Source organism: Drosophila miranda, chromosome 2 (assembly GCF_003369915.1).
Source record: "Drosophila miranda strain MSH22 chromosome 2, D.miranda_PacBio2.1, whole genome shotgun sequence".
In the NCBI taxonomy this organism is placed as follows: Eukaryota; Metazoa; Arthropoda; class Insecta; order Diptera; family Drosophilidae; genus Drosophila; species Drosophila miranda.
The window spans coordinates 27,662,661-27,677,159 of NC_046675.1; the positions used below are offsets into that span (position 1 = coordinate 27,662,661).

Sequence of the window (14,499 nt, forward strand, 5' to 3'; positions counted from 1 at the left end):
GCCAAGAGGAGAAGGAAGGGATCTGGTCGCATGAGCATTTGCGGTCCGAGTCACGACTTTTGTCGCGCCATGGGAGTCGAAGTCGGAGTCAGGTTGTTGTTTAAAACACAGGTATAGGGCGGAACTGAATGGAGGAACGGAACTACTCAAGGGGCTGAGGGGCGACTGGGAATTGGGATCATCAGAGGGGTATTTACCTGAATGAATTGAATTGGGAGAGAAGAGGGAATAAACAGAATCTGAAGGAAGTCTTTTGGTTGGGAATGTCTTCCATCCTTCCATTTTCCATCTGAATTTGCATCTATTAAAGAACTGACTCTCCATATACTGCCCTGGTCTTTTAATCGATCCAACATGTAACCGTCTATATAATAATCAAACTTTACTAAAAAACCCATTATACTATACATTTAAACATCGCGACTATCTATTGCTATTGTGGTTCTCTATCTGTATATCCATCCATCTAGATATTCACCTACATATCTAGATATTCACCTAGATATTCCTCTTTCTCCATCTACAATGATGGTCGCTACAAATCTCCAATCTCTTTCATAGCTTACCGGCTTTCCTATCAATTATTCCGAAGTATTATTATTTCTACTATCGTCATAAATTCTCAGAACATTTTTCAGTGCTTTCCTTAATTACTTTCGATTGTTCAGTAAAGCCAATTCGAGGGTTAAGTTCAAAGCTGATAAGAGCTGCATATCAGCGTAGTATCTGAATATCTGGGGGGTTGAACGAACCTTTAATTTCAGAACTTATCAAAGCTTAACCCAATAAAAACCTCAAAACATGGGTTTGACTGTGCAACAGAGATCAGATCACAGCTTGGCATGGTTGACCGATTGAAAGACCTGCCACATGTGCTACATGGGGCGGCTTATATGGCTATAAGTGAGAGAGGGGGCATCCGCGGACTTGGCTGGTCTTAATGTATGCCCAAGGCACACACACACACATACGCGGAAAGAGGGGCAGAGTGGCAGCAAAGACAGCTGGCAGAAAATCTTATCAATGAATGCGCATCACTTGCACTTGTTTGCACCAGGAGGTAGGTGGCTGCAACTGCAACTGCGGCTACTGTTGGTACGGGTTCGGGGAATTACCGGCTGGCTGGCTGAATGGCTCGACGACGTAAATGGTTCGACGACGACAACGGCGACGCAGAAGATGATGACGTGACTCACAGACAACAGCAACAACGACGACTCCCAACCATTACACATCCACTCCACACACAGATGCAACACGGGACGCACGCATTAGCATTATTAAATCGCCTGCCGCAAATTTGCGGTTGCGTCACCTACTTAACACGCGGACCAGTGGTCAGTGGCAGCAGCATCACGAGTGGGTGGATGGGATGGTTCGCTTGCTTAAGGATAACAACACGAGAGAGCACGAATATTTCCATTAAGCCAAATTAAAGTTATCATGCAACGTAATAGCAAGCATAGCAGCGAATACATCTCTCGCACTCACTCACAATCGCCAAGCAGTGGAGCAAGCAGGGCACCGTTCATCCTCAAGCTTCTTTCCGCCGCTCTCCTGCTTGACAATCAACGAGGACACAGACCAGCAGCGGAAGAGCAGAAAGAGAGGGAGAACCAGCAGCAGCGGAAGAGAGGAGGGAGCACAACCAATGTTGTGGATAAAGGTGGTCTGTGGGTGGAAGGACAAGCAATAGATGTAGAGGGGAAGCATTGGATGGACAAGCAGTGGATGAGTGGGGGAGTGCCAGGACAAGCAGTGTACTCTCCTGCCCTTCCACCCACGTGGTGTACGTGCAATTCGAAAAGTGGTTTTACCCTCGCATACCACCCACCACATCCACGTCCCACTAGCCAGGCAGGCAGGCATCCTGGTGGTAGGCTTTATTATGTCAGACCAAAGGAGGAGGCAGAGCGCAGAGAAGAGCCGAGAGAGCGAGAGAGAGAGAGAGAGAGCATTTCACCCAATTTCATTATATTTCCCAACGTTTTTAGCTTTTATACGTCATACGGCATATCTCACCACACACCAAATCCACCCCACCAGGGGGTGTGTGGGAGACAGAGAGAGTTTATGTGCGTGTGGGCAGAATAGGGTATACGTACAGTGGTCGTACGATAGAGAAAAGCCGGTTCCAATGCTTGGCTCTGCAATGCACGAATACGAATCCACTGCGCAGGGTCGTGCCGAAACATCGCTGCCACGATGAGATGTGGTGGTTGGGGGTGGCAGATGGTTGGGTGGCGGGTTTTTTGGGTGGCTTGGGGTGTGATGTATATGGGCTGTGTAGGTGGTTTTCGGCTGCCAGTGCTGCCAACCCATTATTATAAAGAATATAATATTATAATAATGTCAGGCATAAAGTGCACAAGAGAGACAGGGCCACACAGAGTGAGAGAGTGAAACAGAGAGAGAGAGAGTATTAAGGGAAAGAGAAACCCTCCCACTCTTTGGGCGTTGATGGAGCTTACACACACACACACATACACCAATACAAGGCTATATCTACATGGGGTGTGTGTGTGTGTGCGAAATAAGGTTATTTTATAAACAGTTCAGGGTGTTATATGGGGGGATAGCAGGAGAGAAGGAGCAGAAGCCGGTGCTCATGAGGGTGGGGTTGTCGTTGTCTGTGATTGTGTTTGTGTGTGTGGGCGGCCGCGTATCGAAGTGTGTTGCAGCACGGGAGTGGAGCCAGGAGTCAACGTCATAGTCACGGCTGGGCGCTCGCTCCCAGTGGGCGGATATGGTTAAAGCGACTACAATTTCTCCGTTCTGCCCTTATACAATATATACACTTTGGCTAAAGGACTCGTCCTGTCGCTTTAAGATAGTATGGCAGCGGAAACGAAAAGATCTATATCATGAAAAATTGTGCGATGAAAATGTGATTGAATTGGATCATTTTTGGGAACCTAAGTTCTAACCTCTCAAGTTCCATAAAAAATGTTCAAAAAAATCAAACAAATTAGCTAGACTGACTCCATAAATAATGTTTCTGAATCACTGTACGTTCTGATTCCCTTACAACACCATGAGAATATACCATGGTAAGCCTTGATATGATCTCCATTCGCCGTAACGGCTGGTCTTTTGTGGCGCCGCCTGCCTGCCTTTTTTGGGATTCAAACTACGTGATTTTACGCGCGTTCCCCAACATCCGTTATCCCACCACAACCTTCGCTAAATGTAGCATGCGAGGAGGAGGGGAGGCAGTCCGAGAAATGGCATATTCACCATCGCAGTGCATTGTGCACCTCTACCACAGCTGAAGGGTGTTTTTCGGGAGGACAGTCAGCCCCCGCTATGACCAAAGCTGTCGCTGCAGGCACCAATTTTTTGCCATTCTAAGCGAAACGTAGTAGAAAAAAAGACAGCCCTTGTTTTACTACTTGTTCTTTTTTTAAAGTGTTTTCAAAACGAAATGAATCGAGCGCAAAAGAAGCACAGCAGAAGATATTTTGTTCCTACAAAAATCGGAACGCAACACTGCTGCCATCATTTATTTGTCTTGGCTGATGTTGTTGTTGGTGCTGGCATGGTCTGGCTCTTTTTTCCCTGCTACGTTCAATAAAATTAAACTCGAGTCGAGTCGAGTCTCGGAACGAACCAACGAACGTTCGCTCCGCACAATTTGAACGGCAAAAGTTGCGATATTACGTCCCTCGATATCAAAAGCAGCAGCACCAGCAACAGCAACAACACGAATACAACAGCGATGGCAACTCTTACCCTGTGTACATACATACATACATATCCATTTTATACATGAATTTACACACAGATACGAGCAGCAGCGGCAGAGTTGGTTCCATCATCATTATTTACCAGCAGAGCCAACGTCAACGTCGCCGCCGCCTGCCTGCCTTTGCTTTTGCTTTTGTTGTTTTACCCTCGCTCGCTGGCTCTGTTTCCCCTTCCAACCTTCCTTGGTTTTCTCGCTCTGTACGAATGCCGTCGGTCCCGTCCTCCAACTCTCCCCTGTGGCCCACACTTTATTTTTAACTGTGCGACTGTACTTCGTGTCGTTCGCTTCGGCTCTGATCTCGCCTCGTCGGCTTTGCGCATTGCTGTTCGTTGTAGTTGTAGTTGTTGCTACTCTCGCTGCTGCTGCTGCTGCTGCTTTTGTAGTATTTTTATATGGCATTCTCTCCCATTCCATACACACACTCGCGTACATATATAGGGATGTATGTATATATACACTGGCGGTGACGGTGACGCCGTCGTACCGTTCAGAGTCGAGTCAGCAACATTGGGCTGCGACTGTAGATGTGACTGTGGATGTGGATGGGGAAATTGTGGACGGTGGAGTGGAGCGTTCGTTTTGCTGTTGGGTTGGGGGGCCTCTGTACATTTCAGTATACTACTCGTATATACATACATACATTTTTTCCATGGTATATTTTTTGTTGTAATTTTCTGTTGTATCGTACACTGCGCGACGTGCAATTTGCGCAGTGTATTCGCAGCGAACATTGTTAACGGCAATTGTTGGTGGCTTTGGGCTCTGTCTCTGTTGTTTTTTAGCCAGCCACCGCCATTGTAGCCCTGGTTCCGATTCAGAGCCAGCACTTGACGCAATCCTGGCCCGTGTGTTGATTCGTTCGCGCGCGCCGTTGTCTTATCATTTGGCTCTCGCGATAAGCGAACAGCAGCAACGGCAGCGGTAATAGCATAGCGAACAAATTTCGCATGGCATTGGGGCTGTGAAAGTGGAGGTGATGATGACCAGCATCATCTCATCAGGCTTATCTGACAGTCCGAGGCGAGAGATTCAGCTGGGTAGCCGCCTGGGCAGGGCTATGAGAATAAGTGGAACAGTTAGTTCCGGGATTTTATAGGGGATTCGAATATAATAGCAATTTATCCACTGATCCTACGCAACTCAATCTTGCTCTTACTGTACCTATAGTAAAATAGCTAAATCTATCTTAAAACCCACCTCATGACAACTGGAACTCCCACGAAAATATGAAGTACTCCCATCCCAAGGGAATTCCATGAATTCTTATTAGCTGCGGCTATCAAGAGTGACCTACAGGTTGATTTCCTCTCAATTGCATTCCCATTTAATAGTCCCCCCCTCAGCCACTGGCAATACACAAACTCTCAATCTCAGTCGGATTCAGCTACAGTCTGGGAAGTCCAAATGACATATTGATGGATCGGCTTGCTTGGGATAGTAAAAGATGGAATAGCTGGGAGAGCAGGTAGACGTAACAGACCGCCGTTACAGAAAGTGGTGCTGTCCTAGAAACCGAAACCCGAGGACCGAATGGCGTGCCTAATGCGCTGCATCCTTTTTGAGGATTAGTCCTCAGACCTTAGGTAGAGGATAGAATATATTCGAATACGACACGACAGCTACGGACCAAGAGACGACCGAACCTTGGGCCAGCGGCTTAAGAGGGGATGAGATTTGTGTATGTGTGAGCTCACATTTCAAGAAACGCTCTTTGCATATAATTGTCCGTCCGCGACCAGGCCAAACAGCTGATTGCGCCTCCTTCTTTTTGTTTTTGTGTGCGCGGAGAAGATGAAGTATGAGGCGGTTCATTGACCAAAAGTCATGACTGGGACGCCACCATTCTTAGCCCCACGAATGAGGGTGGTGGAGCGGAGATGGGTATTTACACATGTACGAGAGTACTATATGCTGTCAGCTGTTCGGAACACACATTAATGCTCACGTACCACCAGACCGTACCAGACCGTACGAGAGCATAAGCAAGAGCAAAAGAGAGATGTCCGCACCGCATCCCGTGCCTTGCAAATTTTCAATGTCACCAATTGCGACGCCAAACTCCTCTGCCGGCGTCGCTGCTTATAAATCTTCGACAGCACAAAAAAAAAAAATACATACGAAAAACGGCGCATTGAAAATTGCTCTAATTCGCCAAAAACAGCTGATTTTCGTCGTCGTCGTTGTTGCTTCCTGTACCTTCCCTCCTCTCTGTTCCCAGCCGCGGCCTCCATTGCCTCCCGCCTCTCTGCCTCTCGGTGGGGCAATCGACGGCTGGCTGGCTGGCTGGCTGGCTCCAAACATCGACATCGGCTCGGCGGGTTTTTTTTTGCGGTGTCTGTCAGTCGTGTGGCGGTCGTCGTCGTGCGGCAACATGAAATGGCCGACGCAAAATATGCGCATATAAAAGCTCCTCCTCACCCCCATCACCCCATCATCCTTGCCTTATAACCTTGCATCATAACAAGAGTGTACGTATTTAGGCTAGTTGCAGGTCGAAAATTTGTTTCCTTTCCCACAAAACATCATGTGCCGCTACGGCGCTCACTCTGCCTACCTCTTCCTCCCACTCAGCCATTGTATTGGGTGTGGGAGAGCGGCCACCAGCATGGGAAACACCAAGAGACAACATATCTAGCGTCGTCATCTCCAACTCAAACTCAAAGTTTTGAGAGAGGGAGAGAGCAAGAGCAGGCAAGTGCTAGTTGCTCGCGCTCGTCTTCCATTCAATTCCGTCCGTTTTATTATGATGAGCAGTCGCTGCCTTCCATCCAGCTCTTCCCCTCTATCTTTGTTATTCGAAAACTTTAAGCCCCGCTTCTTTTTTATTATGCCTCTTCCTCTTCGTTGTCTTCTTCTGTGCCGTCACCGCCGCACGCTCTTTTTCATGTTTTTTCGTCTTCTTCTTTGGCGCGAGTATCGTACATTTAAATTGCTTTTGTGCAGACTGCCTGGACTGTGGATCTGGAGATCGTCGTTTCGACCGAGCCAAAGTCGCGGATCAGCTCGGGTTCGGTCTTGGAGCCGCTGTCTCCGTCTCTGGTTCGAGCTCTACCTCTGGCTTTTGTCGAAAACTGAAACTTGGGTTTTTTTCTTCTTCAATCTTGTTGATTTTTTGTTGTTGCCCCGCTTCGCTTCGTTTTCGCTGCTATCGCACGACGTTGAAGAATTCCAAGTGGGGCTCACAGTCAGCGGTAGAGTCAGAGTCAGAGCCAGTGGCAGAGCCCCACACCAGACCAGACCCGACCCAACGACTCGAATCGACTCGACCAGGCCGGCGAGGCACAGAGGTAGCGACCGACTTTAATGCTTGGAAGTCGACTTTTGAGCGGCGGTGCTGTGCTGTGGCCCAAACGGGGTACAGTGGAATGGATATGGTTTCTAGTGGTGGGGTAAACTAAAGAAGAAATTTTCTATGATTTTTTTCTATCACATATCATTTATAAAGAGTTGTTGATTTTTAATGTTTTTAGGGATTCTGGGGATTCTCTGATTTACGAAGATCTATCCAATCTATTCCGAACCGATCTATTCCTAAAACTATGATTTCTTATTCTCAAAGATTTTGAGTAATTTCATTTAGTTTTAAGATCATCTAAGACATATGTTATTGGAAATAAGTTGCGCTGCCTATAGTTCGGGACTTCCCTATGCCTCATGTTGCAACAACACTTCAAGTAATATCGTTCCACTTCTGCTCCACAGTGCCCGGCCCAAGCGGACGACGAAGACTACGATGTTTCGTTGTCTCTGGCTTTCGGGCAAACATTTCGAGTCGAGTTGTTGTTACGCTGCCTCCGACGATGACGGGGCTCTGACTCTGACTCTGTCTCTGTCTCTGGCTGTAGCTGTGTGTGGGGCTCTGTGGTTTTCAGGTTTTCTGTTGGTTTTCTGTTCGTTCGTTCGTTTCGTAGTGTCGGTGGCTCGTTCGGGCCTGACTGGCTGACTGGCTGCCTGGCCGTTTGGTTGGCTCATAACCTGAAACTTGAATATTGTGGAATTTGAAGGTAGCATGGCTGTTGTTGTTGTGGCAGCAACAACTGCAGCAACAGCAACAGCAACAGCAACGCTGCGTGCGAGCTTTAGACTCCAGAGCTCGAGAGTCGAGACTCACACAGGCCAGGCCGTCAATGTGGAGCCAGCCGGAGACGGAGACGGAGACCGTTGCCGTCTTACAGCAGTCGGAAATGTATCTGTATATCTGTATCTCTCCTTCGTAGCCAGCAGTGCCAGTGCCAGTGCCAGCAGCTGAAACGAGTTGCTGGCGAAGCGTAAAATGCTGCTGCTGTGTTTTAATGGTAAAAAGCGAACGAACGAACGAATGAACGAACGTTGGCTCTGGCTGTGGCCCCGAGAGTGGGGACTGGGATTGCGTTGGGGACTGGCTGGCTTTTGTGCTGCTGTTAGCTGCTTGGAACTGGCTGTAGCTGGGAGTGATGTTGGTGTGGCAATTCAGCCTCAAAATCATCATCATCACCATCATCAGCGGCTCAGACTTGAGCTGTGGCTTGATCTCCTCTGGCTGCTTATAATGATGGCAACACACTCGCAACACATGCAACAACAATTTCTCCATCTCTTCAACAAAAATCGAAAGAAAACTGAAAAATTAGCGTAGAAAGTTTTTCTTTTTGTTGTAATTCGATGATTGTTTTCCCGTTTCAAAAGCTTTTTGCCTCAAAACGGGGAGAGCTTTTCAGCTTTTTTGCAAAAAGCCAAACAGATCCGTTCCGCACGGCGTATGCGCGATGTGCTTCGGCTTTTAGCATCGGTTGCCATTACACATACGACCAGTCGTCGCCAGAACAATAAGGCATGCACACACTAATGTCGCCCGATGACGACGACTCAACTCAACTCAACTCGACTCGACTCGCCTTTGATGATGATAAGCCAATAGAACAAGACATGACTCAGAGCAGAGCAGAGGCAACAATACAATGGCAATGGCAGCGAAAGAATTATCAAAGAAGAGGTTGTTTCGTTCCCAAAAGGAAGACCATGTCCATGTCTATGGCCCGGTCATGGAGCGTGTGTGTCTAGACGAGAGACGACTCGAGACTCTTGCTCCAGCCCCTATACCAAAAATAACCAAAAATACAGCTGCACACACGAACGAGTAACGAGGGATGAAATGCGGCGATGATGAGGCAGGGAACGGGAATGGGAACAGAGGCAGTCGGCATGCGGCAGAGGCAGACAGCAGGCAAAGGCAAACAAGACAGCAAGGGCATGGTGAGGGACCAGAGATTGTCATAGGGAAGGAAAAATGCGAAACACATGCGACTCAGCCACGACGACGACGACGACGACGATGACGATATCTGAAAAAAGTGAACTGAAAACTCACCCCAAAGCAAAGCCCAGCCGTGGCGACGATGCGCTCGGTCCTCCGTTTATATTATTTTCCCCCTCAATGCTGATGGCAACTGCAACAGCAGCAGTATGTGGCAGCAACAGCAAAATATGCGAGCATATGGCAACCCTTATAAATATGACGCCGCTCTTCACAAAGGCCGGCCGTCGTTCGCTGCACAGATGTTCAAAAACCGAAAGGGAGACGATACAGACCAGACCGAGGCCGCCGCGCTTGTTCTTCGCTGCATAGAGTTACCTGCCCCGAAATTAAATGGTGGCAACACTGAAAAAAGGCGAAAGTCTTGCAGCTAGAGAAATGACAGAGAGATCTCAGATCGGTGGAGATTAACGTTGGAAAATGAAACTGAGAGGTATTACTAGAGGTTTACAGGAAGATTCGATCGGTTTTTGAATTTATTACAGAGTTCTGGTGGTTTGTAATACTGTAATAACGATGAATTTAGCTTTTGGTAGAATAATTATTTGTTAGCTTACGATTTTTATGCATATGATATTTTACGATCGTTTGGTTTTGTGTTCGAATCTGAACTGTTAGGGAGAGCTTATATTCCTAATAAATCTTGTATTGGTAAAATAAATACATAACAATACATAGCAAAACTGAATCCAGTTTCTGGTGATTTAGAATCAATTAAAATCGAAATATTAACCTTTTATGATAGCGTTTTCTACGAATAAACTTAGGATCTACATTATTCATCAGTTTTTCAAACATCCTTTTCCCGAACGGAATGACCTATGAGTTTTAACATATATCCATAGAAAAACTGTTCGATGCAAAAAATCCAAAAAAGTTGTTCCAAAATTTCCGAAAGAATCTCTAGAAAGAAACCCAAAAATAGTTTCGAAAAGAACAAAACGAGCATCTGAAAAATTCTCTCGCGCAGTAAATGCTGCGTGCGCGGAAGTTGCATGTGTGGGAAAGAAAGAGAGAGAGAGAGAGAGAGAGAGACGAGATGAACAGGAAGAAACAGCAACAGAAAGAAGAAGCAAAATCGAAGGCAATCATCCCACACTGCTTTCTCCCCAACGCCACCCTCTCTTTCTATCATTCTTTCTTTCTCCGTCGTTCGCTCTGGGTTTTATTTTAAGAAGATTTCTCGAGTCGAGTAGCAGGCAGTGAAACGCCGATGAGCAATGCCACAGTGCGGAATACATGGGGAAGGAAGGAAGAGGGATTTGGGTGTGGGTGTGGGTGGCAGAGGAATGGGAGAGTGAGTGGGTGGGTGGTTGGGAGTGGGAGTGGGAGGAAGGCTAAGGGCATGGCAGGGTGGCATCCTGACTGACAGACAGACAGACAGACAGACAGGCGAACGGGAAGACTACTCCTCGACTTTGCCGCTTGACTGTTTGTTGCCTGGCATTTTCCCCATCTCATTTTCATGCGGCTCTTGGTCTCTGCGCCTTTGAGTTGGTGGAAAAACAGAAGGCAGGGGGGAGGGGAATGGTGCTTCCATTTTCTTGATAAGTTTTTGTGTTGTTGTTTTTGTGTGTCCTTTGTGAGGAGCTCCTGTCGCTTGCGTGGAAATTTATGATACAAAGTAGAGTCTCCCTACTCTTTAGTCTTGATTTTTCTTGAAATTTTTTGGCGGCAATTCTCTAAACCAAAATGTTTCTCCTTTCTGCAGGTAAATTCAGCGATGGGTCTTCAAGCAACAGCCGCCACAAAGCGGAAGCATGAGCTGACCTTTGACAGCAAGGATGCCAATACCACATACACGGGCAACTGTGCCCCGCCCCCCCACAAGGCCAACAAATGGGCCATCAGCAACAACAACTACCTGGAATCGCTAGAGGAGCAACAGCAGCACTTGCAACAACAGGGAGAGGCGATGACGACGACGACGACGACGACGACTGTTGAATCGAACAACAATCACATCATCATTGTGGATGCAGAGTCCAAGTCGGATAGCAGCATCATCACCATCTCGAATGGTAGCGAAGTTACTAGCGCGAAGAGCCAGTCGGAGGTGCCACTGCCACCGACGGCAAGTGCGGCCATCCCCGAGGACAGCATCGCCAAGCTGGAGGTGGTGGCTGCTGTGCCCTGCGAGCCCTGGAGCGGTGCCTCCTCGGTCACTGTCACTGGCACGCCGTCCTCTGTGATTGGTGGGGGCGCCGAGGATTGCATCTCCAAGCTGCAGGCCGTGGCCGTGCCGAGCGATCCATGGGGCAGCATTGCCACACGCTCCACCCTGGCCACCACGCTCCTGAGCGCCGATGAGCTGGACGACGACGATGATGACTTTGAGGATGATTACGAGGAGGAGGAGACCATCATACCCACCTACTGCCCCATGCGCTACCATCCGTTTGTGCCGCTGCCACATCCACATCCACACCAGCTGCCAGCGCATCCCCATCCCATCCAGCATCAGCAGCAGGCAGTAGTGCAACAGCAACAACATCAGCAGGCTGTGGTGCAACAACAGCAGCAGAGGAGCAGCTATGCCCCGGGATATGGCAGCCGGCAGCCCAACTACTACTCTGAGCCCTTCCCGCAACAGAATTGCTCGCGGACCGGTGGCCCCCAGCACATGACGCAGCCAACGCCCCAACAGGCGCAGCCACAGCCACAGCAGCAGCCACAGCAGCAGCAGGCGCGAGGGTTCGCCTCGCCCCAATGGTCGGGAATATCAGCTCCCTCCTCGCCCGCGGGCCAGCAGCAGTTCTATGAGAGCGGAAGTCCCAGCGGAGTGGCACCCTCGTACCCGCAACAGCAGCCGGCGGCGCCCCAGCAGACGATCCGCTGTGCGGAGAATGGGAAATCCTACCTGGATCTGGGATGCAGCAGTGCGGCAGCCGCTGCAGCAGCCACCAGCCCCTCGTCGGCCGCCTCGCCCAGCAGTCCGCCTCCCTCCACGGCGCCAGTGCCCCCGTTTGCCGGTCTGCCCCTGCATGGCCTGCCCCTCAAGCGGTGCTGCGATGGACGCGCCAGCGGTTGGTGCAGCGCAAACAGGAGCTGCTACAAGGACACGCGCCTGAAGATCCGCAATCTGTCGATGTTCAAGCTCTCCCGCTTCCGGCAGGTATCGGAGCAATCGCTCTACCGTTCGGTGCTCATCTGCAACACCCTCAAGCGCATCGATAGGGAGATTGAAGCGGAGGCCAAGGAGCTGCATCAGGCGGCGCAGCAGCATCATCAGCAGGCGGCGGCAGCAGCAGCAGCCGCTGCAGCAGCGGCTGCCCAAGCGGCGCAATATCATCCGGCGTATCAGCAACAACAGCAACAGCAACAGCAACAATCCCCGCCAGCGGCGCAACTGCATCCGCACCCACATCCCCAACAACAACAACAACAACAACAGCAACAGTTGGAGTATGCCCCCGTGCTGAATTGTGCGCGTTTGGCCAACATGGATCACTACCAGCAGATCAATTTCCAACCACAACAGCAACAGCAGCAGCAGCAGCATGGTGGATATCACGAGAGATTGGAGCCACAGCCAGCGGGGGCCTACAGGGGGGGAGTGGGAGGAGGAGGAGTCGTGGGAGTTGCAGGATTCCAGGGGCAAGCCAACAACTGTGATACGTCAGCGCCAACCCAATCTGCAGCAGTAGCAACAACGAGCGGGAGTAGTCTGCATCCCTACGATCATTATCCCTTCCGGGAGTCGCAATCTGGACGTGCCACACCGTTTCCCACCTGCCCCCCCACTACCTCCTCTGCAGCAGCAGCATCCGCAGGATCCGCAGGATCATCCGCAACATCCGCTCCAACAACAACGGTAGCCACGAGTCCTGTGAGCAGCAGTTCCTCCGACTCCCCCTCTGCCACCAGCAATAGCTCCAATGCCGCCAGCAGCAGTTCCAGTCTTACCCTGCCACAAACTAACAGTACCACCAGCAATGGGAGCACACCTCCCAGCACCAACAGCAATAACAACAACAGTGGGACCCCCACAGTGACTACTGGCACCAGCGACACCAGCGACTCGGGCTATGCGGATGATGACTCCACGCGTTCCATCAACTGGAGTTCGGTGCTCAGCCTGAGCTCACAATCCGCACTGGATCCCCTAAATAACAACGATTTGTTTAACATTCTCCCTGCGGCAGCCACGCCCACAGCGGTGCCTGTATCTGTGGCAGGAGCAGCATCCTCCAGCTCTAGTTCTACGCTGGCCTTTAGTGGGAGCTTTACAACTGTGCAGGCGGGCTCCAGCGGGGGTAGCAGCAGTGGCAGTGCCAGTGGTGCCACCAATTCCGGCGGCAGCAGCTCCTCCACCACAGCGACCTTCACCACCTTGTCGACCATCTCCTCGGCCACTCACTCGCTGACGTCGTCGTATGTGAGCAGCATCAGCTCGAATGTGAGTGCGGGTGCCAATACCTGGGAGTACGGATTCTTGGACATGGAATTCGGCCTGGGGTCAGAGTTCACGGAGCTGGTCCCGAGCTGCAAGCTCTCTTCGGACGAGCTCTTCAAGAGCGGCCTCAGTGGGCCGGTGGCCAATGCGCGGCTCCACCACGAGAACGAGCTGGAGCAGCCCGCCCACATTATGGTCGGGAGTTAGTATCAGTTGTAGGCGACGTTTGGCGGCGCCCCCACCCCATCCGGACAAAGACAGGTGGTGCAGGAGCGTGCTGGTCACGCTGCTCCCACCACCTACAGTTCCTGTGCCTGGTGGGGCGCCACTAGAAATTCCAAGCAGTATTGAAACGTGAAATAGTGGAAGGGATTGTGCGATTAGGAGAGATAGAGAGAGCGAGCGAGATAGTAATATGCTCAGGTTGTGAAAGTGCATGAATATACCCTTGAAGTACCCCTTAAAGCCGCCTGCCCCTCCCTTCCACACACACAAAAGCAGAGCAATTTGTAAATGAAAATGATTTAAAAATAAGCAGAGAAAAGCCCCAGATAGATCGACATGCAAGCAAAACTACTAGCAAATTTTTGTAAGTGTATATAAAAAACAAATGTTAGAAAACTAAGAGATCGCGATTATATAGAATTTAGGCATACATATATGTACCATTAGCTTTGTTAGTTGCAATTGTTGTTGCCAGAAAGAGTTTTTCGATTCCAAAAAAACAACCAGATGAAAAATCACCAATAAACAAAAACAACACACAAGATCAATTAATGAAACAAAATTTTTCAGTTTTTGGCAAAAAACAAAAAATTGATTATATATTGCGTTAAGATCGAAACAAAACACAAAAAGTTTACTATATTACCTAGCCTATAAGTATTATTATTTATATACAAGAGCAGCGGATGGATACAAAAACAAAACAAAATACATGAAAAAGAACAACTTAAAACAAAGTTTTATAAAAGAAAAAAGTGAAAAGAAAAAATAGCAAAAAAAAAAACATAAAAAATGCAAGCAAATATAAAGAATTTGTTAAAAAAAATTACGAAATCT

The 14,499-nt window shown here is 49.1% G+C and overlaps 1 protein-coding gene across 2 annotated transcripts in view; it reads left to right on the forward strand.

Annotated features, from left to right (window-relative positions):
• Positions 1 to 14,168, forward strand: part of LOC108156179 (hormone receptor 4) — a 33,138-nt gene extending 18,970 nt beyond the window's left edge. For both annotated transcript variants that reach the window (XM_017287510.2, XM_017287511.2), the window contains exon 2: positions 10,753 to 14,168. In XM_017287510.2, coding sequence (XP_017142999.1) covers positions 10,753 to 13,644 — 2,892 coding nt within the window. In that variant the 3' untranslated portion in view covers positions 13,645 to 14,168. The remainder of the gene's footprint in view (positions 1 to 10,752) is intronic.
• The last annotated feature ends 331 nt before the right edge of the window (positions 14,169 to 14,499 follow it).